Source organism: Papaver somniferum, chromosome 4, assembly GCF_003573695.1.
Source record: "Papaver somniferum cultivar HN1 chromosome 4, ASM357369v1, whole genome shotgun sequence".
In the NCBI taxonomy this organism is placed as follows: domain Eukaryota; kingdom Viridiplantae; phylum Streptophyta; class Magnoliopsida; order Ranunculales; family Papaveraceae; genus Papaver; species Papaver somniferum.
The window spans coordinates 12,980,385-13,004,291 of record NC_039361.1 but is presented as its reverse complement, the minus strand read 5'-3'; the positions used below and the strand labels follow the sequence as shown (position 1 = coordinate 13,004,291).

At 36.9% G+C, this 23,907-nt stretch overlaps 1 protein-coding gene across 1 annotated transcript; it reads right to left on the bottom strand.

The window, feature by feature from the left end:
- Positions 1–7,678: 7,678 nt before the first annotated feature.
- LOC113272021 lies at positions 7,679–8,701 on the bottom strand. Its single transcript, XM_026521937.1, has one exon. The coding sequence runs from the start codon at positions 8,699–8,701 to the stop codon at positions 7,679–7,681; it is 1,023 nt and encodes a 340-aa protein (XP_026377722.1).
- Between the last annotated feature and the right edge of the window lie 15,206 nt (positions 8,702–23,907).

The window sequence follows — 23,907 nt, the reverse complement described above, 5'->3', positions numbered from 1 at the left end:
GAATTGTGTGTTAGTGTCACACGATCAGTCTTGCCCACTTCTCCCATCATCACTAACCGTCCATGTCTTCCTGACACGTTCTTGTGATGGCGCATTGTGCGCTGCACGCTGTAAACTACCAGACCAATACCCCAGTAAGTATCCCCCAGTTTGTGACATGATTGATGTCTCGATCGTGTGGATCGTGGGACCCACAGTAAGTAGCATGTAATGCTAGATTAAATAACTAAGTTATTTGGAAAGTCGATACTTATAAAATATCGTGTGTATTCTATGCATGTAATGCATCGAATATATTCAGCACGTATGAAGCATCACTATTTTAAGGATTGACGGAGTAAGTCACGGATTAAGCATCTTAAAATAGCATCACATCCAACCATCTTCGAGTGATCGTTTGGAGGCTGTACAGGTAAGCCCTGACTTGGCCGATCACCTCATGTGGAAGAGTGGTGGACGGTGATTTTGGTGATGCCTTGCTAGTCGCCTAACTCCTATCTTAGGCTGTCCATCCAAGCTAGCGAAGTTGGACGAACGAGATGACTTGCGATCCACATTTGCGACCGTCGGATTAGGGTTTAGGAGGTGCTCAAACACCAACCTTTAGCTTGGTCGAATCCAAGCATGGGAGACGTTTTTGGCAGGGGCGATCGGGCATCCGTGTAGACGGCATGCCGGTGTAGGCGCGCGTACCTCACTGTCTCATTAAGGTGCAATCTAAAACACTCAATTTTCCGGCAAAGAGGAGAAGTTGAGATTGATTTGCGACAGAACTCTCATTCCACAAAGGAGTTGAAGACCGCACGTCATTCCTACTTCAGGCGCACGTTTTGGGACGTCCAGCCATGGTTGGCCTTGGTCGATCAGTCAGGCGTGTAGACGGCTTGACGGAATACACGTCTGTACCTCACTGTCCCATGAAGATGTGATCTAATCCACTCAATTTTTTCGGTAAAGTTGAGTGGTCGAGATCGGTTTGCAATAGGAAACGTGCGATCATGCCTAGTTTGGGCGCACGAATCGAGACGATTAACCATGGTCAGTCTTGGCCGATTGGTCACACATGTAGACGGGCCCATGGTGATTGTATTGACATGCTTGGGACCCTTTGAATATACATCTACACCCTCCATCTATGCCTTCGAAGATGGATGGTTGTGACTGATTTGCGAAACGTGATGTGCTGCAAATCCTAATTAGGGTTTCATGTCTGCGCTACTTTAGATGGATGAATCGGCAATCCACGCTCCTCTTTTGGGGAGTCCGACCATGTGGAGCCCACATTGGTCCGGTGGTGATCATGTTAATACCTGCCTGAGGGTTATGGGTCCGATCTAAGCCATCCAATCATGCCAGTGAAGTTGGATGGTTCCGATCAATTTGAGACCTTTAATGGAATTTCCTGTGACCCTTCAAACCTCACGCCGGCCGAACTTAGGGTAATAGTACGTGATTATGTGGCTAGATCAGGGGAGGATCCATTATGCAGGCGTGAAGGGGGCCCGTTGGTGTGCAGGACAACGCTTGTCCAACCAGCCATGAGACGATCCACGCCGTCCAACCACACCGGTGAAGTTGGACGGACGTGATGAATTTGAGACTGCCATAGGCGGCCTTTTTTTGCACGACTCCTCCAAGCCGCTCCATACCAGCCTTGACATCCAACTTCAGGCTGGTGTTCGGTGGTAGTTTGGGAGGCATGGTTGGTATTCGACCAACCAGGGCATAAGCGGGCCCGCTGGTGGTCATTATGGTGGTAGCCTTCTCCTTCTGAGGATCGTCTAGGTTGGTTAAATCATGCGGACAACTTGCGTGGTCGTGATTATTTCTAAGACTAACGTAGTCCAGATGCTCGATCAGGATAGTATAACACATCGAGAGTTGTAGCATGTACGGGTATTTCTTGCACGCCTCATTAGTGACACTTGGAGATTCGTGTTACTCTGCTGAGAGCAACACTCAGTCGTCATGCCGCACCAATAATGAGAGTTCAGCGAGAAATACAAGGCTAATCTTGTATTGATTGAGAATGCTATAAATTCACAGGGCATATGGGATTGTTGCTACATGCGCCAACCTGGATGAATTAGTAAAGTGAAGAAGTATTCACCACTTATAAGTGGCTCTATCCTTTGCAGGATGTCAACGCATAATTTTGGCTTTTACAATTTTAGCCCTGAATTAAAATCCACCATCAACACCTGGTTTCGGCCTTCTTTCTTCTTCCCCGAGCTCTCTCGGGCGAGAAAGATGGTTCATGGGGGCGATGCCTTGATCGCCCTGAGTCATCGTCTGATTGTTCAACGTATGACACAATCTTAGAGCGAGTTGACCTCGAGTTCTCCCCTCGCTTTGGGTTTGCGGATGCGAGATTCTCGGTCTCGTAGTCAATATTTACTTCGTCGATTCGGTTTTTGTGTCGTTTGTGTTTGGGATCAACATCTGATGACCCTTCGGATAGGCTATCCTCGTGGTCAGGCACACCTCTACTTCCCTTAGGAAATCGATCCGCTATTTCCTCGTTCGAGGTGTCAGGGATGTTAATTCGTTCGTCGTCTTGCAGATGCTCGAAAGTGTTTTCCTCCTCCGGAACTTCTTCAATGGTGGTGAGTGGTACCTTCTTTGTTACTTTGCGTTTTAACCTGCGATTTCTCCGTTCCAGTTTTCTATTGCGCCTTTCTAAGTTCATCATTCTCTTATGTTGTGCCTCTTGGGTTTTCAGGATGGCTGCAATAGCAGCATTAGCGTCGGCGAGGTCTAAAGGGTTGTCCTTCTTGACCTCACCATTAGCTGCTTGTCTCGGCAAGCATCTCAACCCTCCTCTATGAGTAAGATGAATATCATCACGCTTCTCGAATGGGTTTTCCTCTCCTTCGGAGCTAGAATTATCAGTTAGTCCTTCCCCATATTGGTCATCGAGTTGTCCCTCGCCTGGGATCACAGGCTCGCCTGGCTCCATATCGTCGAGTCCTTCTGTTTGGGATCCACCATTTTATCCTTGGCTCGCACGAGTAGATCATCGCGTTATCATTACCTTCCCCTGCAACATATGCAATAATACATAATTTGTTTTAGAAAGGTGGGACTCTATTATTTGCAGGTCACATGCAATTACTAAGTCATAGTTCAGACTGGATAATTTAGTACAGGAAGACTTTGCAGTAGATTTTGGAGACATGTGAAAATGTCAAAAGATCCCTGTTTGCATGAGGTGTTGATGATGGAGAAAATGTATCTCCTTCAACACGCCATACCCCTATAAGGAAAGAATCTAATTATGACGATTGAGTACGTTTTCCCATTCTAGGAAATATATCTCATCATCTTTTAACTTATGATTTCAAACAAAATTTTGAGTTTGATGACTGATTATATACTCATTAATTCCTCCTCTTGACTTAAATTTAAATTTTTAAGAAGGAGATTCCGAGATTATGGTGAGTTTGATGAAGAACATCATGAAAAGTTCATCTTTTTCAACTCTCATAAGGTGATTTCTTCCTTATGTAGCTTACTGACTAGCATCTCTTCCCAGCTCTTTCATGGAGGAGATCGTTTGAGTACCGAAGTGTTTAAAACTTCATATTTACTCCGATCTAATACTCTCCTGAGCTACTTGAGGAAGACTCTAAATATCTTGAAAATAACAAGAAATCTTAAAGAAAAATAGTGAAAAAACGTAGATCTGTTGATCTTGAGGTTCTTCTAGACTTCTTAGATCGTGAAGACCATTTTTGAGTCCGAGCTCTACTCGTTCATCTCAACAGAAATCTACTTTGTAGTGTGAAAACACTTCTCTTACAGAGATTATGAAAACAATATAGAGATGTTGTTAGGGAGGTAGATTATATCTTCATACTTCCTTGTTTCTAGCGCCAAAATGTAGCCGCATATTTTCTGACTACTATACCCAAGTAAGATTAAAGACTAAAAACTACTTAAACATACAAGATTCATCATGAACAAGATGTAAATAGCATGAAATGTAAAGATTGACACAAGCATATAACGTGGTTCGGCGATGAAGACCTACGTCCACGGAGAAGAAGATGTTTTCTTATTGATTATAAGGTCTTACCCTTGAAAGTGTTACAAATCTCTTCTAGATTTCTCACTTTCTGTCTATCTAAATCTCTCTCAGGAATTCTCTGTAGAAAAACCATCTAAGATTACATAAGTTGTCCATCTCCTGGTACATGGACTGGTATTTATAGATAGAATAAACTCGTGGTCGCTTGATCGTCCGAGTTGGGTGAGCTGTCATCCTTCGTCCTGGCTCCCTCGAACTTTCTCTATACCATCCCTCGTGCTGGCATACTTGGTTCTCCCTCCGAGTTGTCTTGATCTCCCTTGTATCGTGCTGCCCTTCTGTGGAGAACCTCGTGCTCCATAGCCTCTGGCTCGTAGTATAGATCGTCCGTGTCTTCTGTCACGATGCCCAACTACCCAAGTCCTGTTCTTATCCTTCATTAAATGCAGACTTGCTTTTTAGAGTTGACCGTTTGAGCAGATTAGACCTTTACACACACGCGTCATTTATGTGGCGTTTGTACAGTTTCCTTGACTGAGACAAATCCTTCTCTCAAAGGATGATTCGGTGTTCCAACCTCATCATCTCATCATATATTCACCCCTTGGGATGTTGACACGTGGGCTTCGGGTATTTTATCCACACAGTTGGGGTACATGTAATGGGTGTATATGTGTACCCTTAGACATTCATAAACTCATACCCTTAGGGTACGCGTACTGGGTATGCATACCTCTCCCTATGCACAAACTGAGAATCTTAGGGTACGTGTACTGGGTATACGTACCTACCCTATGTCCAAAGTTTCAGTATTTCTAAATACTCTCTTTAAACAATTTAAAACATTCCCAGTCATCATAGATAATGAGTATCAATGGTTAGACAATTTCCAAATGATCAACTTGAAATAATATATAATAGCTCATGAAAAATAAATTGTTCTTAACCAAGATTATTAAGGATCTATGAATATTCGTTAATCCTTGAATAGTATTTCAAGAGATTAATCAAGACAGGCCTGACTCGAAATTTCTTTTTTGCAATATGAAATCTACTAAAATCATACGACATAATCTCATAAAGATAGAGTTCGGTTTTACATACCTATTTGTCAATGAAGTTCTTCAAATTTTTTCCGTTTGATCTCAGTCTTCAATCTTTTAGGGTTATTCAGTATTTTTTGATACTCAACTAACATACTATAATCCTAGTCTGAGACTTGATTTTAGTAGACTGGAAATCAAGATATTGTGCATCTAACATTGACAACAAGTTTGAGATAGCAAAACTAGTGAGTTCGACCAAGCAGTGCTCTAACAAGAACTACCTGGAAATAAACCCTTAGGATCAGTCCAGTTTTGAATATTCTCATAATGAAGCCGCTATACAAATTGACTGCCGCAATTTCGTATAGTTGAGACCAATTAAATACCCGTTCTTTACTCAGTTCCTTCAGTATCTATGCTCTTATAACCAATCTGATCTCCTCACGTGAATCCCAACAAAAAGTCAATTACACTATGAGTACTTCCGCTCTCAAGTACTTTGGATCTTAACCCTGAAAAAAAGGAATAAATTTGTTTCAGTAACCAATTACTTATCGATCACCCAAATCAATATTTAGATCACTGATAAATTAGAATAAAATACCTTTATTTCATATAAAAAAAACTTCTTTGGTCAAGTATCAAAAGAAAGACAGTGATTACCAAATAATTAATATCAGTGAACCAGTTCTATCCGATCAACTTAACGAAAAAAAACTTTCTTCTATATTTTTATAAGACTCGTATTTATGAAGATAAATATTTTGTGGATTCCAGAAAATCAAGTATGCAAGAAGTAACACAAAGATCATAACCAGGAGAGAACGTCTTCAAGTCTTCAATCTTCAAAGTAACCTCGGCAAAAAACTTTATTCCAATACTGTATTAATTCAATACACACCAAACGGAGTCTATTAACGTTGATTGATGAATATTGATTTCAATAGATCTAGATTCACTTAAATTTGTTCTAGTCAATCCTCAAACAAACGTGAGTGGCCTTATATCAGAAGAGAATGACCACAAAATAAACAAGCTTGATATATCAGGGATAACTGTACTGTTAGTTCTTAATCAATAAATAATTAATAAAACTAAAAAGAAATACGATTTAGGTTCACACCAACGGTATTATTAAAGACTTCTTGACCCCAAAGAAGACTTTAAACGAAAGCAATGTAAAATGTTTCATCTAATTAGAATACTTATATCTCTTACAAGTTGGCTTCTAACACGATCAATCAAGATGTGTGTTCAAGGGATGAGTTTGTAAGAATACAAAACTCCGCTATTTATAGTTTTATGACCAAGACATGTTTGGAAAGTATAATCTAATATTTTTGAAAGTCATTAATATATGCAATATATGTTTATTTCAAAATTAGCTAATACAAATTGTATTTTAATTATTAAACTAATAGTTCTCATAAATGAAAACTAATATTATCTAGCACTCATCCACATACTTTACCAATATAACGATTAGAGATATGTAACCCAATGGGATTCGGTAGGCATGTAATTTTGTACCAAAATAGGTATTGAAAATTGGTTTCAAAGATCTTCCCTTGAATAATAAAGGAATATACTTGAACAACAAGACGTTAGAGTTTAGCACATGTTTAAATCACCATGTCGGCACTATGAACACTCCCAGTTTGACTCTTGTACATCTCGATGTCTACAAAAATTCGAAGATAACATATATATTGAAAATGTATAAATAAGTTAGACTCTCCTGGGATCGGTTCTGAGATTGATCCTTTCCACAAACCAAGGGATCGGTCCTGGGATCCATACTTGGGATCAGTCTTGAACCCAATTTTGACTAGGGAACAAGTTTCGCTTCAATGATGATATCTTACCCCTTAAGTTTTAATTTAAATGACAAGGTATGCCAACATCAACACACAACCTTACACTACTCTAACAAAAATAATCTTACAAATAAGGATGCATATAACAACAAAAGTTTCATAACTTGGAAACTATGAATACTTCGTGATGTCACGATTCACGATCGACTTCTGTTTGCTATTAAATTGGGAAGATAAACGACGATTATTTCCTCATTTGATCGCGTTACTGTAAATTACTTCCCAATATATAATCGTTAATGGAGATTTATATCAATTTATCGGGGAGAAATCGGTCGTAGAACGAGAATCCATCTTCAGAAGGAGATATCCACCGCGATAAATGGTTTAAAAAGGATCTTCATCGAGGATTATTGGTGATGATCGGTTACCTTAGGTCACACAATCCAAGTTGATGTTATAGAAAACGGTAACACGTGCAAATTGGAGAGACGAGTGACGAAGAAAAGTGTACACGGACAACATTGTCTGTCCATTGTCGAGTACAATGGGTCTCGTCATATGCGATTGGCGTCTGTTGTCGAGCAATTCTTCAATTCTTCTATTAGGGTACTATACACCATTAAGAGTAAGACATGACTCTCCGCTTGACGAACCTATAGATGACTCTTCATCATTTTTCATGAGGTTGTATTTAAAAAAAAATAGGAACAATGAATATCCGAGATACAAGGAAAGATAGAAAGAGAGATTTTTTTTTTTTGATAAAAGAAAGATTCATTCAACTAAAGAAAAGAAAATACATTGTTATGCTTACAAAGAACTTCTAACCAACTTTCTTTTCTAGATTTCTCCCAAGATCTAGAATCTATATGCACATTCGCATATTTAATAAGAAATTTGGCAAGATTGTCTGCTAAATTATTACACGATCTCCGAATATAAACAAAGGAAGGATTAGCAAGAACTTTAATAGAATTATGAGCTTGTTGCAAGATGGATCTCGAAATCCAATTAACAGCAAAATTTTTCTTCCTTAAACTGTTGATAACATTCATATTGTCATTGAGGAAGACTAGTCTTTCAATTCTGGTAAATTGCCTCCATCTTGTTGCTGCTCTGCAAGCTCTAGATTCAGCTTCCTCTGGACTTGAATACCATCCCGAACCTCCTGCACAATTGAGAAGGTAGCCTTCGTTATTCATTTCAACAATACCATAAGAAAATTTCTTAGTCTTTATATTAAAAGCCGCATCAAAGTAAATGTAAACAACCTTCTCCAGAATATCCTTTCTTTCATGCAAACAGCTAGGATGAATTAAATCACACTGAGAAGAAACCCGTTTACTGTCTAAATATATAGTCTTACTGTCCAAAAATTGTGGACCGTCCTTTTTAATGAATTCAATTAGATCATAAGGGTTAGGACAAACATTGTGAAAAACCACTTTGCACCTATATTTCCAAATATACCAGAGAACGTAAGAGTAGAAATCTCTATTAACACCATCCTTAAGCCAAATAAGACACCAGTCCTTGTAAGACATATTAACATCTTTATAAAACACAGCATCGATAGATAATACCCTCCAAATAGCTTCAGTGAAAACACATTTAGTAAACAGGTGATCTATACTTTCACTGGCTAAACCATTACATAAGGGACACTGAATATCAATAGGGGTATGTCTACCCAAAATTTCTTTAACAGGAAGACAATCACTTAAAGTTTTCCATAAAAAGATTTTAACTCTCGGCATAAATATTAAGTTTCCAGATACTTTTCCAAGCAACAAGAGTATTAACATTTTTTCTATCACATAAGAAATTATAAGCAGATTTGAGAGAGACCGAACCATCCCTAGTACCTATCCATTTCATGGAGTCTTTTTTTGTGAAATCCCTATCCATATCAATCATTTTTATCTTACTGATAGTATCATTATCAAAGACATTTTGAATCAGACTATAGTTCCAAGCACCCTTGTTATCTATTATATCAGAAACTTTTGAGACTCTACTCACACTATTACTGTTTTTTGGTTTAGGACACTCACCTTCAGGAAGTCACTTACCTTCCCAGATATTAATGTCACTACCATTACCTATGAACCAGCAGTGATTCTCTTTGATAATATCTAAACCCTTACATATACTACTCCAAACCCATGACTTAACATTTTTCTTCTTGTAATTAATGAGGTCAGTTTTGGGAAAATATTTATGTTTTAAGATGATGCACCGGAGTTTATCAGGATTTTCTATCAATCTCCACGCCAGCCTAGTGAGTAAAGCCAAGTTAAATTTATGAGGATTCTTGATATCTAACCCCCCACTAGTTTTACTAGAGAAAATGAAACTCCAATCTTTAATGAATATACCTCTATTACTTCTACTTTTCTTCCACCAAAAATCCCTTTGGATAACATCAAGCTTATCAAGAGTTTTTTTAGGAAGCAAAAAACACATCGTTTGATACATGGGCATAGCACTGGTTATTGAACCAATTAAAGTAGTCCTACCTGCTTGTGATAAAAACTTAGCTTTCCATCTTGCACCCTATTATAGACTCTATCTAATAAGTTCTGGTAGTTAAAGCTCTTGGATCTATTAAAAAATAAGGGAGTCCCTAGATAAGTATCATTCTTAGTAATTCTGCCTACTTTAAGAATCCTAGCTAGTAATTTGAAATGCTTATTTTCAACTTTTTTACTAAAGTACACTCCAGATTTCTGATAGTTTATGACTTGGCCCGAGGAATCACTAAATTTTTTTAAGGATATCTAGCAAATTCCTAGATTGAATTATGCTAGCATCAGTGAAGAGAAACGAATCATCCGCAAAGAATAAATGGGAGATTGGCGGGCTCTTTTTAATAACTTTAACACCAGATAATTTACCCCTAGATTCAGCATGAAAGAGTAATTGCGATAAAGCTTCCATACAAATGATGAAAATATAAGACGACATTGGGTCACCCTGTCTAATTCCCCTGTTGGGGAAGAATTTTTCACCTGGCGAGCCATTCACAAGGACCGAAGCAAAAAAAGTGGATATGCAATTGTATATAAGCTCACAGAATTCGTTTGAAAAGCCAAATTTTTTAAAAACGAAAATCACAAAGTCCCACTCAAGCCTATCAAAGGCTTTAGATAGATCAACTTTTAGAGCCATGTGACCGCTTTTCCTTTTACTAGTCTTCATAGTATGAAGAATTTCATGCGCTATAACTATATTATCTGTAATCTGTCTATTGGGAATAAACGCTGATTGGTTTTGAGATATTATTTTATCTAATAAAGGTTTGATCCTATTGTCAATGATCTTAGTAACAATTTTATAAAGAGAATTACTAAGACTAATAGGCCTAAAATCACTAGGACTCTTAGGAGCTTTAGTTTTCGGAACAGGAGTAATATAAGAATGGTTTATTTTTTGAATAAATATTTTTTCCTTAAAAACTTTGTGAACCCATAGAACTATATTATCTTTAAGAAGGTCCCAATGCTGCTGATAAAAACCAGGAGGGATCCCATCTGGGCTCGGAGCCCCCCATGCATTCATCATAAAAAGGGCATCTTTTATCTCTGTCTCACTAGGAATTTCATTTAGCTTATTGTTATCAGACAAACTAATGGATGGTTTTAAGATTTCATTGAAAACATGGTGAATCTCATTTCCATTTGAATTAGCAATACTCTTAAAGTGATTAGTTAACAGAGAACTTAAAGGTTGTTGACCTTCAACCCACAGACCAGTACTTTCTCTAAAAGTATGTATTATATTATACCTATTTCCATCCGAGGCATACTGATGGAAGAATTTAGTATTACTATCATTTTCCTTAATCCATTTTTCTTTGACATGCTGACCCCAGTAAGATTTTTCTATTTCATACCAGCTTGATAGATCATTTTGCAGTTGGTCAATTTTAATTTTAGTTTCTAAACTATACTGTTTTTTATTCTCAGTTTCTAGCTCCTCCAGAATATTAAATATATTTCTAAAAATGTTTCCAAATTCCTTTTTATTCCAGGTTCTAAGGTCAAATTCTAAAGATTTTAGCACTTTACACAGATTACTACTTTTTTCCTTACTAGTTTGTATAGACTTTTCAATTATATTACTATAATTCTTATGTTCCATCCAACACTTCATATACCTATATGGTCTCATGCATTTATCACTGTCCGGAGTAGTTTCAAGTAAAATCGGAGCATGGTATGAAGCTACCCTAGTCAGATGTTTATTACAAGATTTAGCAAACAATTCTAACCACTTATGATTAACAAAGACCCTATCAATTCTCTCTTTTATGTGATGTTTACCTATTCTTTTATTTGTCCAAGTAAAAGGGAGACCAGTAAAATTAAGGTCAACTAATCCTAGAGTCTGAATACAATGAAAAACATAAGAAAAGCTACTAGTAGATGGGCTATTCCCACCATCTTTATCATCTTTGTGAAGGCTGAAATTCATATCTCCTATAATAGCCCAAGGAGTACTCAAATCACTAATACTTTTTATAAAATCCCATTGTTCATTCCTAGAATTATTATCTAAAGCTCCATACATGAAAGATATAAGAACACTCATGTTTTCTTTAAAAACTTGAAAGTGAAATATATTATTCTTAAAAGATAAGAGTTTAGCAGAGACTGGTTCCAAGCTATATTGCGAAACCTCCAGATCTGCCAATAGATGGCATGATAAACCAGTCTTTCAATTTTAAGGTTTTAAAAAACTTTTTGACAACTGGTAAACTAACTTTTGTTTCAGACAGAAAAATCATATCAACATTGTGAGTTTTGGTTAAATATCTCAAATGATCTTGCTTTAAAGCAGACCTAATTCCTTGAAGATTCCATGATAAGACTTTGAAATCATACCTATATTCTTTATTATCGCTTACCATATACCAGAAAAACATTCTTCTGTAATAAGGCAGAAAACTATCGATAATGCTTTCAGTGACTATGCAAGTAAATATGGTTATACGACATATAATGCAGTTCAAAGACTCAAATTTTTTACTGGTTTGATAATACCTAATAATACCATTGACCCAGTGATGATACCTCTTAAGAATGCTGAACAACAAAGACATCATTCTAGTAAATTTTCTTTTCAAATAAGATTTAACTAGAAGCAAGACAAACTTTATATTTTGTAAAATCCAATCAAAAAACTCAAAGATTTGTTTTAAGACACAGATTGATACATTGAGTAATGTGCATGGAATGAAACAAGCATCCAATTTCACTATTGTATACTATCTGGAACAATTGCATATTATTTATAAACACACTCAAACTCTGCATATTCCAGGGTATACTTTTTAAACCATGCTCATGTGCTCTAATTCCCTGAAGATACCAGGATAACAACTTAAAGTCATCCCCATGATTCGAATCATCCATCACCATATTTGTAGAAAATAATTTTTGATGGAAAGGTAAAAAACTAATATAGGAACATCTCAAAATTAAGCATGTATAATAGGCAGTAAGCATAGAACAATTTTTAAAGAAAGCTGAACTATGCTTAACAGATTTAAATAAGTTGGTTAACCAATCTATATTGAAATAGGCTAAACTAAAATTGTTTTGTAAATCACGATAAAAAAGGTGATTAACTAAATTGGCAAAAATTTTAGAATTAGGCTCTTTAAAAGTGAAGTAACCGAAGAATACCTCAAGAGTTGCATTATTATCTGCAGGGGTAGCATTATCAGAGCAAACACCAGCATTGGCCATCTCCATTGATATCACCTCACCATATTTTTCTGCTTCTTCCTCAATTATGCTCCAGCAAAGTGCATTCTCAGCCTCATCAGTAATTATCACAACCTTTTCCTTATCAACCCCAGCCTTAGCAATTCCTCCAATTATGTTCTTCTTATTAATCATGACCCAAGAATTTTCAATCTTCAATTCTGAGTAGTGATCAATAAGACGAAACCAGTTTTCTTGCCTTCTCTTATGGAAACCTTCTTTTGGTTTAGATCCACTGCTTTCAGACATAGGAGATTTTCCTTTGTCAGTTCTAATTCTTCTTATTTCATCATTCATATTTTCTTCAATTCTAGTGCTTCTTTTTTCTCCAGCATCACTGAAATTACCAACACCAGTAACTCCTTCTTTATCACTTGCATCCCTTCTCATGTCTCCAATAATACCAACTCTTGTCATCTCCAAATTATTGAAGCTTGAGATACCATCATCATTTAGTCTTCTCCTCTTTATGCCTCTTCTTTGCTAATCTTCCTTATCGATTCCAATATCATATTATTTGAATCCCAACAGCTTCATTGCTTAAATTCTCCACCCCAGTATTTGTTTGAAGTAGACAAACACTATGGGGCAGTTTTTATTATAGAAGCCTCTCCTAGCATTGCATTTCTCCTCAGAATGAGAAGCATCAACATTCCAACACCTAAAGCATGTTTGATGTGGAACTTCCAATAGATTTTCACTTTAACGGTTTCTCTGTCATTTGGATCAATAATGATGACTTTAACTTCATGGAAAAGAGACTTTCCATATGAAATTTCATCTACAATATGAGCTTGATACTCTCCCCTATCATTCAGAGGACCAATCATATTAAGGACTTTTCCAATTTTGTCAGCTACTTGTTTCGCCACATATTGTTTTTCAACCAAGTCTCCCCTCAGAATAAATTTTACTCAGTAATCTTGAGCAGAAAAATCCACATTCTCCACTTCAGTTTCACTATTCCACATTCTCATTGTCAGAAGGAAACCCTGAGCTCTGTTTGGGATTGAGTATATTGCAGTAGCAAAATCCGCAGCATTAGAAAATCTGATGATGAACACCCTTGGGTCTGCTGTCTTCCTCACTATTAATCTTCCAGTTGGCATCCAAGACATATTCAATGCATGAACTAGTTCACCTGTTTTAAGACCTCTAGGATCATCTCCTTTCTTTATCTCCTTGAAAAGCTTCACAATAACTCTAGGAAATTTCCTGTTTTCAATATCCACAGCAGCATTTCTAAGAAAATCAATATATTTCTTAACAGATCTTGTGATAGTATGAGTTTCATCTTCTAAAATACTAGTAAGGTGAAAAATATAGTTCCTAGATGGAAGATCAGACATGTTTACTAATTTAAAATGATATGAAAGCTTCTGAGTATTTTTAAAAAGACAATGAAGGTAGTGTTTGTACTTCGTTTTGTAATCCTTTTCTGCAAGGTTTTTCTTGAGATGTTTTGTGTGAATACCAAGTAAGTTGCTAGTGCATATATAGGCAAACTTAATAGGAGTATATGACACTTGTAGGTGTTTACAAGGGGTTGACTGAGGAATGGAATGATTATAAAAGCAGATTTTCTGTTTGCATGGAATCTTAGAACAGTAGTAACTGCAAAAATGTGACAATTGTAATGAAATTCTCTGCATTCCTGATTCATGTAAGTTATTAATAAATATATAGGCAATCTTAATGGAGGTATAAGACACTTGTAAATGTTTACAAGGAGGCGACTGAGGAATGAAATGATTGAAGGAGCAGATTTTCTGTTTGCATGTAATCTTAAAACAGAAAAATCTGCAAAAATGTGCCACTTGATGAAATTCCCTATATTCCTGATTCTTGAGGACAAAGTTTAGTTTTGTGATTGATAGGAGAAACATTTCTACTCAAGGAAATTGACACTTGTAATAAGAGATCGTTATAAACAATATTTTGATTTATATATTCACTGCCAGGAACTGTATTGTTGATGCTAGCATTTTTCCTTGATGAGATCATCAAGTAATATATATGTCTGAAAGCAGATGTTACTTCGATTAAAAAATAATCTGGAGTTGTCTTATAGGGATTGTCCTTACTCAAGATGGCAGAAACGTTTCTTGCACCCAAAGTGTAAACTTTTTGTTGACCAGAGTAATTTTCGAAATACTGTAGCAAATCGCTCCTTCTCTGAACGGAGGTATTGACCGGAAATGGCCTCAACTGAGCATTAGCTCCAATAATGCTTTCCCTGCATAAACAGAAAAGCAAACAAATGATTGTACAAAGGTTATATATATAATAATTACTCATAATAGGAAAATCGTATGAAAGCAATAGACAGAAAAATAATGGAGAAAAGGAAGAGAGAAAAAAAATTAACAGGCAACTAAAGGAAGAAAATCAGACGAAAGAATAAGAATAATATGTTGAAGAAAACCAATTGAATTTGTAAAAGAACTGAATCTAACAAAAAAGGAAAATTAAATTCGAAGAAAACCTAGAAACCGATTCAGGGAGAAAAATTGTAGAAAAAAAATAAATTTTAACAAGAAAACTAAATGAAATTCAGTCTAGAAACTAAAGAAGAGAAAAAGGGTAAGAGAGTATGGAGATTAACCGAAGATTTCAGAGAAGAAATGGAAGAAAATAGACAGAAATTAGAAGAAATTCGAAACTATGGTGACTCAGTGTTATCGCCGATCCTCGGAGGTGGGCCATTGAAAATCCCTCCCGTCCTTTCTCGCGGTGAAAATCAGATAGAAATAGAGATAGCTAGGTGGAAGTTGTATATCATATAAAAAACGGTCCGCCAGTTATAACCCCAGAGGTGTCACCATCCTTCCACAAAAAACCCATCAAAACAAAAGTAACACAAAAACCCCATCAAAACAAAATTAACACAAAAACCCCAAATTTAAATGTTGGTTTCATCAAATTTTATTTTGGTTTCATCAAATTTTATGATGAAACCAAAATAAAATTTGATGAAACCAACATTTAAATTTGGGGTTTTTGTATCAATTTTTAAAAATTTGGGGTTTTTGTATCAATTTTTTTTACGATGGAGTTTTAATGGATCCCAACATTTGAGTGGGGTTTTTGCACCACAAGTTTGGTCACCTTGGGTTTTTATGACTAGTTTTGTATAAAAAATAGAGAAGAAAGATTCGTATGAATAGTGGATCATTCGATAATGGAGAAGATGAGTGATTACGACAATATCCAATTGAAAATAAGTTGAAAAGACTAGTCGGATACTTATGATGAGATGCTCGAACAATTAGGGTCCCCACTTGACACGTCCCCTCGAAGGTGGAAAAGTTTAAGGTTAACTTGACACGTCCCCTCGAAGATGGAAAAGGTTAAGGTTGACACACAATCACCATCCCAAGGGGTGTATCAAGGGATTAACCAGAAGATTTGTCATTGTGGTAGTTAAGAGACTATTGAGCTACTTGACGTTTGACCCCATAGAAAGGGGACTAATGTTGATACAACATGAAAATTAATGTCCATTGAATAAAAGATATTATCCTTGTTAGAGCACTGCTCGGTCGAACTCGCATACGTTTCTATTTCAAGCATGTTTGTCAATGTTAGTGATCAAAATTATAAGTTTTGATTTCTAGCCTATTTATAGATGTCTCGGACTATGACATAGATTGTGTAGTTGAGCTTAGTTTTCACGGCGTTCATCATTTGAAGATGAAGAACTACTAAGGGGAGATTGTGGAACTTCATTGACAAAAGGTATATGGAGACTTGAACTCATCTATCACTTGGAAAGTCTATTTCTACTTCATATCCTATATTGAGACATAAATCGTATTACGATATAGTTTTCTATATATACATTTGAGATTTCGAGGTGAGTTTATCTCGCTTACATATTTCTCGAAATATGTGTTGGAAAGCTTTCGCTTCAACCAAGTTCATCTTATATCATGTGAAAATTGCCGAGTAACATCTTACATGGTTTGTGTGATACAATCATTTAGTGCTGCCTTGGAATGTTTCGTAATGATTAGTTCAATAACTTGAAAATCACTTTGATGAAAAATAGTTTGTGAATAACAACTATATAACATCCTCTAAGAAAGTTTCAATGATTGAAATAAGAGTTTAGAACACTTAACCATTATTGGATATGGCATGTTGTGCACTCTTGCACATATGTAATCCATGTCCAGGAACCATAGTATGCGCACCCGTCTGCGTACCTGTTGGTTTGAGAAATCCGGGAACCTAAGTATGCGTAACCTTTTGCGTACTGGCGTACAGGTTCATGTCCGAGAATTTCTTCTGGTATTTGAAGTTTGCGTACTGGTGTAACTCAATCTTAGTCCGATTATTTCAAGTATGCGTACCCGTTTGCATACTTGAAGGTTAAAGTTCTAAACTCGGTTTTAAACATGAACATAAACATTTATATAATAAAAAATGCAATCTTTGCAAACCGTGGCTATAATGTTCATGATTGATTTGAGTGAATCAACCCGATTTTGCTTCAATTGTGTTCTTGTATAATTCTACGAGAATATAGCAATTGAACAACTCTTTAAATAGTTTCATTTGAGTCATTTGAACTAATTATGGTTAAGTTGAATAAGGTTGATATGAGAGTAATCATATGGCTAACCTCGGTTAACTATTTGTGAACCAACATGGTGTACACGTTTAGGTACGGTTACATAAACCTAAATGAGGGTACATTTGATTTGTGTGTAACAAGCTAAGTTCGATCTAATGGTTGAAAGATATTATCTTGGTTGAATCAAGTTTTTCATCTAACGGTGAATATTGAATGCTTTGTTACCGAGGTAACTTGGATTGCAAACCCTGATTTGAAAACTATATAAAGGAGAACTCTAGCAACTGGGAAAACTAATCCCTACACCTCCTGTGTTAATAGTTGCATAACTAGAGTAGATTCTCCTTTAACCCTAGGTCTCTTCGAGACCCTGTAGGTTAACGAATTCAAAGACTTCATTGGGATTGTGAAACCATACCCAACTATTTTCTTTGTAGTTGCGTGTTCTGATCTTGCCCAATTCTATCGTATTGAGTACAATTGAAATAATTGAATCAAGATTAATTTCTCTGACAGGCAATATAAAAGTAATCACAAACATCTTCGTCTCATCGTTTGTGATTCCACAATACCTTGTTTCGCTAGTCGATTAAGATTATTGTGAGGTGATTGATAATACTAGGATGTTCTTCGGGAATATAAGAACGGTTTATCAATTGGTTCCTGTTCACCTTGATTTATCAAAAGACAGAACAAAAACTCTTGGGTATTTCTGTGGGAGACAGATTTATTCAATCTATAGACTTTTCTGTGTGAGACATATTTGTTTATCAAGTCTTCGATTTTGGGTCGTAGCAACTCTTGGTTGTTGGTGAGATCAACTAAGGGAAACAAGTGCGTAGTATCCTGCTGGGATCAGAGACGTAAGAAACTCAATTGTACCTTGAATTAGTGTGAGATTGATTAGGGTTCAACTACAGTCCAGTCCGAAGTTAATTGGTAGTAGTCTAGAGTCTGTAGCGACTTAATATAGTGTGGTGTTCAATCTGGACTAGGTCCAACGGTTTTCTGCATTTGCGGTTTCCTCATTAACAAAATTCTGGTGTCTGTGTTATTTCTTTTATGTATTATATTTTGTTATATAATTGAAATATCACAGGTTGTGCGTTGAGATCAATCAATTAGAATATCCAACCTTTGGTTGTTGATTTATATTGATTGACACTTGAACATTGGTCTTTGGTACCGTTCAAGTAACTCCTCTTATATTCAATCGGGCTCGCATATTTTTATTTGCTAATTGTGGATTGAATTAAGATTTACAGATATTAAGCTCTTTGATATTCTTTACTCTAGATTGAGTCTGACTCTCTAGTTGATTCTCTAGAAAAGTATATTGGAGTAAGTCCTCTCAGATTTCCAAACCAATTGTTGGGTGTGGTTGTGAGACCCCCGCATTTTCAATTGGTATCAGAGCCAGGAAAACACGTTAAAGACCTTATAAGTCTATGTTCGTAGTAATCTGTGTTCTGAGGACATACGAAGTATCTCACAAGATAACGCATATCTATATGTCTTCACGAACGCACAACCTGTATTATTTCAATTATATAAAATATAATGCGGAAAAGAAATAACACAGACACCAGAAATTTTGTTAACGAGGAAATCGCAAATGCAGGAAAACCCCGGGACCTAGTCCAGATTGAATACACACTGTATTAAGCCGCTACAGACACTAGCCTACTCCAAGCTAACTTCAGAGTGGACTATAGTTGAACCCCAATCAGTCTCCCATCGATCCAAGGTACAATTGTACTCCTACGCCTCTGATCCCAGCAGGATACTACGCACTTGATTCCCTTAGATGATCTCACCCACAACCAAGAGTTGCTGCAACCCAAAATCACAGAATTGATAATAAACAGATTTGTCTCACACAGAAAAGTCTATCAAAGGATAAATCTGTCTCTCACAGATAAACCCTAGGTTTTGTTCCGTCTTAAGATATAAAATCAAGGTGAATAGGAACCAATTGATAATCCGGTCTTATATTCCCAAAGAAAAACCTAGATTAATCAATCAACTCTCTACAATCCTTCCTGACTACACAGGCGGTTTATCAAGGAATCACAAACAGTGAGACGAAGATGTTTTTGACTTCTTTATCTTGCCTATCAGATAACTCTCACGATATCAAGCCAATCAATTGATTGTACTCGTACGACAGAAGATGCAACATCAGATCACACAACTACGATAAAAGTAGTATCGGTCTGGCTTCACAATACCAATGAAGTCTTTAAGTCGTTAACCTGATTTTAGAGAAGAAAATCAAAGGTTAATGGAGATCGACTCTAGCGGGCGCACTAGTAGCACACAGACGTGTGGGGATTAGTTTTGCACAATGCTAGATGTCTCCTTTATATAGCCTTCAAATCAAGGTTTTGCCTTAGGTACAAAGCAATCCTTATTCACCGTTAGATGAAAACCTTATTAAGATTCAAGCTAATATTTCTCAACCGTTATATCAAAAACTTAGCTTGTCACACACACTTGGGTAAATATTTACTGGGTTTGTGAAAACCATGCCCAAACGTGTACGTGTATGTTGGTTCAGCATAGTAACCCAAAAAGGTTATAACCATATGAGCATTTCATATTAACCTTATTCTTCTTAACCATAACTAGTTCAATTGACTCAAATGAACTAGTTCAAGAGTTGTTCAATTGCTATGATATCTTATGTAACTACACAAGACAATTGAAAAAAACATGATTCGATTCGATTGAATCGGCTCATGAACATTACAGTCACGGTTTGCATAAAGCATTCCTTAGTAATTTAATGTTTCATGTTCAAAGCACATCTTTAGATCATAACCACTTAAGTTTACAAACAAGTTCGTGGTCTTAAGTTAATCGGTTGAGTTTTCCAAACTCAACTGAAATTCTCGGAAAGAGAACTTCCGCCATTTCGTGGACTGGGTTCGCGGACTTAGCACACAAACGAGAACTTCTGACAGTTCGCGGACTTGGCAAGCCAATACCACAATCCTCCCGATTTCTCTTGATCAACAAAGTTCGAAAACTTCGGTTCAAGGAATACAAGGTTATGTAATTGTAAATGGTGGATTTTCGAAAAAGGCTAAAATCGTAAACCCATAATTATACGAACTTTTGATCCAGCAATCATACGCGAGTATCGAGACACGGGTCTCTCATCGAATCTCTGACTGAGAATACTGTCTCTCAGAGTACATGCAGATATGTAGTCTCTCGGCTAGGCAACGACATATCTCATGAATATTGCACATTACAGTAATTACTTCTATATAGAATCATGAGATTGGACGGCTCCTAGACGGCTTGCCTGCTAGTATAGAGCAATAACAGCTTCAGGATACAAACAACAGTTTTCCCTGACTATATAAAGGATATGACGCTTCAACTAGCTCATGTCGCTCAGAATAATTAATGCTCCTATACAATCGTACTAGTATAAAGCCATCAATTAATTATTCCTAAATTCTTGGATTCATCCACTGAATTTTTGAAAATATTCAAATATTTTCGTAATATTTCGTTACTTCAATCTATGGTTCTTCCCAGCAGAATTCCATGGGTTAGTAATAAATATTCAACATACGGGCGACTGAGTTACCTTCGAGTAAGCCCCGACTCAAAAGGTGCAAGTGTATTTGACGATGATGCACTAACAATCACCTGAACGCACGAACGAGTATTTCAAAATATGACGAAACGATGAACCTATGCAAAATAGGAAAGAAAATAATAAATAATAAAATATTGACCAAGGCGCTGGGGGACTGGGCCCACTAGATGGTCGGCCGTGTCGTGGCTAGTCCCGCGCCAGTTTTATATTTTATCATATTTTTTTTTTATTTTTCTTGATCTTATGAAAATCCTTTCAGTTGAACAAATATCCTTCGTTTTGAGGAAAATCCTAAGTTTCATGGTGTTTCCTTTGCACCAAGGGAATAATATAAAATTGGGAAAAATGCCGTGGGTCCGTGTTTATTGGCCAACTGGCCATGCCTTGATCCCGGACGGCCCCACACCTCATGGTTCCTTATTATTTTATTAATATTTCCCTAATATCATGAAAACTCCTTAATCTCATGGTATTTTCATAAAACCATGAAAAATATAATATAAAATTAGGGAAACTCGTGGGACAGAGCCCCAGCCGGCCTGCCATGTCCTAGACAGTCCACACATCCCTTATTTTATTATTATTATTTTAAGTTTCCTTGATCCAATGAAATTCCTTGATTTCATGGTATTTCTCTCAAATTATGAAAATTCCTTCAAATCATGGAAATAATACACAAAAATTACATAAAATTAGAGAAACGCACGGGACCGTGCCCCAGCCGGCCGACCATGCTCAAAGCCGGTCCCACACGCCCTTATTTTATTATTTTAATATTATTTGTTTCCTTGATCCCATGGAAACTCCTTCACTTTAAGGAAACTCCTTAATTTCAACAAACTCCTTGATTTCATGCTATTTTCATAAAATCATGAAAAATAATATAAAATTAGGAAAAGGCACCATGGGACCGTGGTCACTGGCCGGCTGAAAATGCCTTGGACTCATCGGTCCACGCCTCATCATTCCTTCATTTTATAATTATTTTCCTTCATTTCATGAAGTTTCCTCAGTTTCAGCAAAACCCTGATTTTGTCATATTTTCTCAAATGGTTGCTCAAACGCACGCCAGAAAATATCAAAATTATCAGGACTGAGACACAAACGTTTTGAGGACGTGAGCATGTTACTTTGACCGACCAAGTTTGGATCTTTGGCTCGCAAGGATCCGGTCCCACGTATTTTCATGATTTGATCTAATTGCATGTATTAGGTCCAAAACTCCTCCAAATTATTTTGGAATTTTCATAGAATGATCGTCATTCGATCCCGTTACCATCCAGGATCGGTTTCATGACCCCTTTGCCGGTCCTTCACCTCTTCATAATTAATTAGGTTTTATCACCTAAGGCTCAGACGAGCATTCTATGAGGAATGATTGAACCGACATTTGATCATTATTTCACCAACTCTTCAAGAGATCTTGGTATTTGCTCACTCGAGCATACGGACGCTACATGGTCGATCTCTAATCCCATGTAGTCGTTCCCTCCTTCATTCCATGGTTGAATTTTCAATAAACCATCAAATTGGTCATCAATTGATCAAATTAGGGTTTCTGAGTCCAAGGATCATAATTCCAGATTCGAACGCTAATAATTTTGCGACGATCTCATGATCATCATTTTATTATACTCGGTTCAACTATCAGTATTCTAATTAATGTTTTATTTTGGTCACACTACCAATAATTCATCATACGAGCAACACTTGCTCAGATGAGCAATATTTGCTCAAACCAAGGAATATTGGTTCAACCCTCAATATTCAAAAATTTATCGAATGAGCAATACTTTCTCTCCTCAACTATCAACGTGAGAATTATACCTCTGTCTCAACAGACACGTTCAATTCATGAGTTTCAGAACATTTTGCAAAATCATGTTCAACTCAGCAAAGACATGGACTCATAGTCCCATGAAGTCATGAAGTCAACAACTGACTAATTACACCACGAGACGTCAATCGTGTCACATGGAGGGATATTAACTAGGGTTTTGGTCTGGCGATCTATGACACGTGTATTCATACACACGATGGAATGTGAGCAAGTCGTGCAATCAGTTGAAGGAGTTAACAAAGTAGTGGATGAAAAATCGACCAAGTCTCCGCACGATGAGCAACTGGTTTCAAACACGATTTCCATTTCCCCACTCTTTGATTCCATAAACTGTCACACTTCATGGGATCATGGAGTCTATAATTCCAGCAATATAAATAAGTCTTTGAATCATGATTGAATATACAAGAATCTCACGTCAAACAGACAACACGAGATTAACAACTCAACATATGAGTAATCACTCTCAACAGAGATTCAATCATTCAGAACTTATCTTATTCAGAATACATAACACACCTACAATCTTTGATTATCATTGATTCCACACATTTCTCAGCTTCCCTCCTACAAATCGACTCATCCTCTCTTGTGACCGAATTTACTCTGGAACGACCATTGTCTTGGTTTAGGCCGGAGTACTACAGATTGATCTCTCGAATTCAAAGCACACCCTTCTTGCAGTGCATATGTGTGAGGTTGAACATTTCGCTCGGTTCAAGGAGTCTCTTCCGCACGGTCGTCTCCTCAATTCCGTAAAAACCAGCAAATCTTTTTGCCCCATCTACAGATTGGCGACCACAGTGGGAGATCATTCTCTCGGTTGCAATCTCACAACTCCACAAGATGGCTGGTCTTAGGTCTGGGTTAGTCACAGGTTCCAACGCAAACGGCGCTAGCACTAGCAACAACAACAACAACGACAACAAGGATATCCCGGGAACGATTCCGGCCTCTAACACTGACGGTGGTGATGTTACTCCTCCTCATGTCAACGCGGAGGGTCATCCTTTGTTCGACCGAAACCTTGAGGAAGTCAGAGGAAATCCACTACCTACCATTGCTGATCTCATCAAAGTGCAAGAGACTCTTGCAAAGAATCAAACCGATATGGCTACATCATAGAAGGAGCTATTTAATCAACTGAAGGCTCTCACTGATACAATGTCAGGGAAGACCCAAAGAAAAGGAAAAGAGAAGGAAAA

Bases quoted from the DNA above. Each gene is read 5' to 3' on its own strand.
- LOC113272021 (XM_026521937.1), bottom strand. From the start codon at position 8,701: ATGTTAATACTCTTGTTGCTTGGAAAAGTATCTGGAAACTTAATATTT.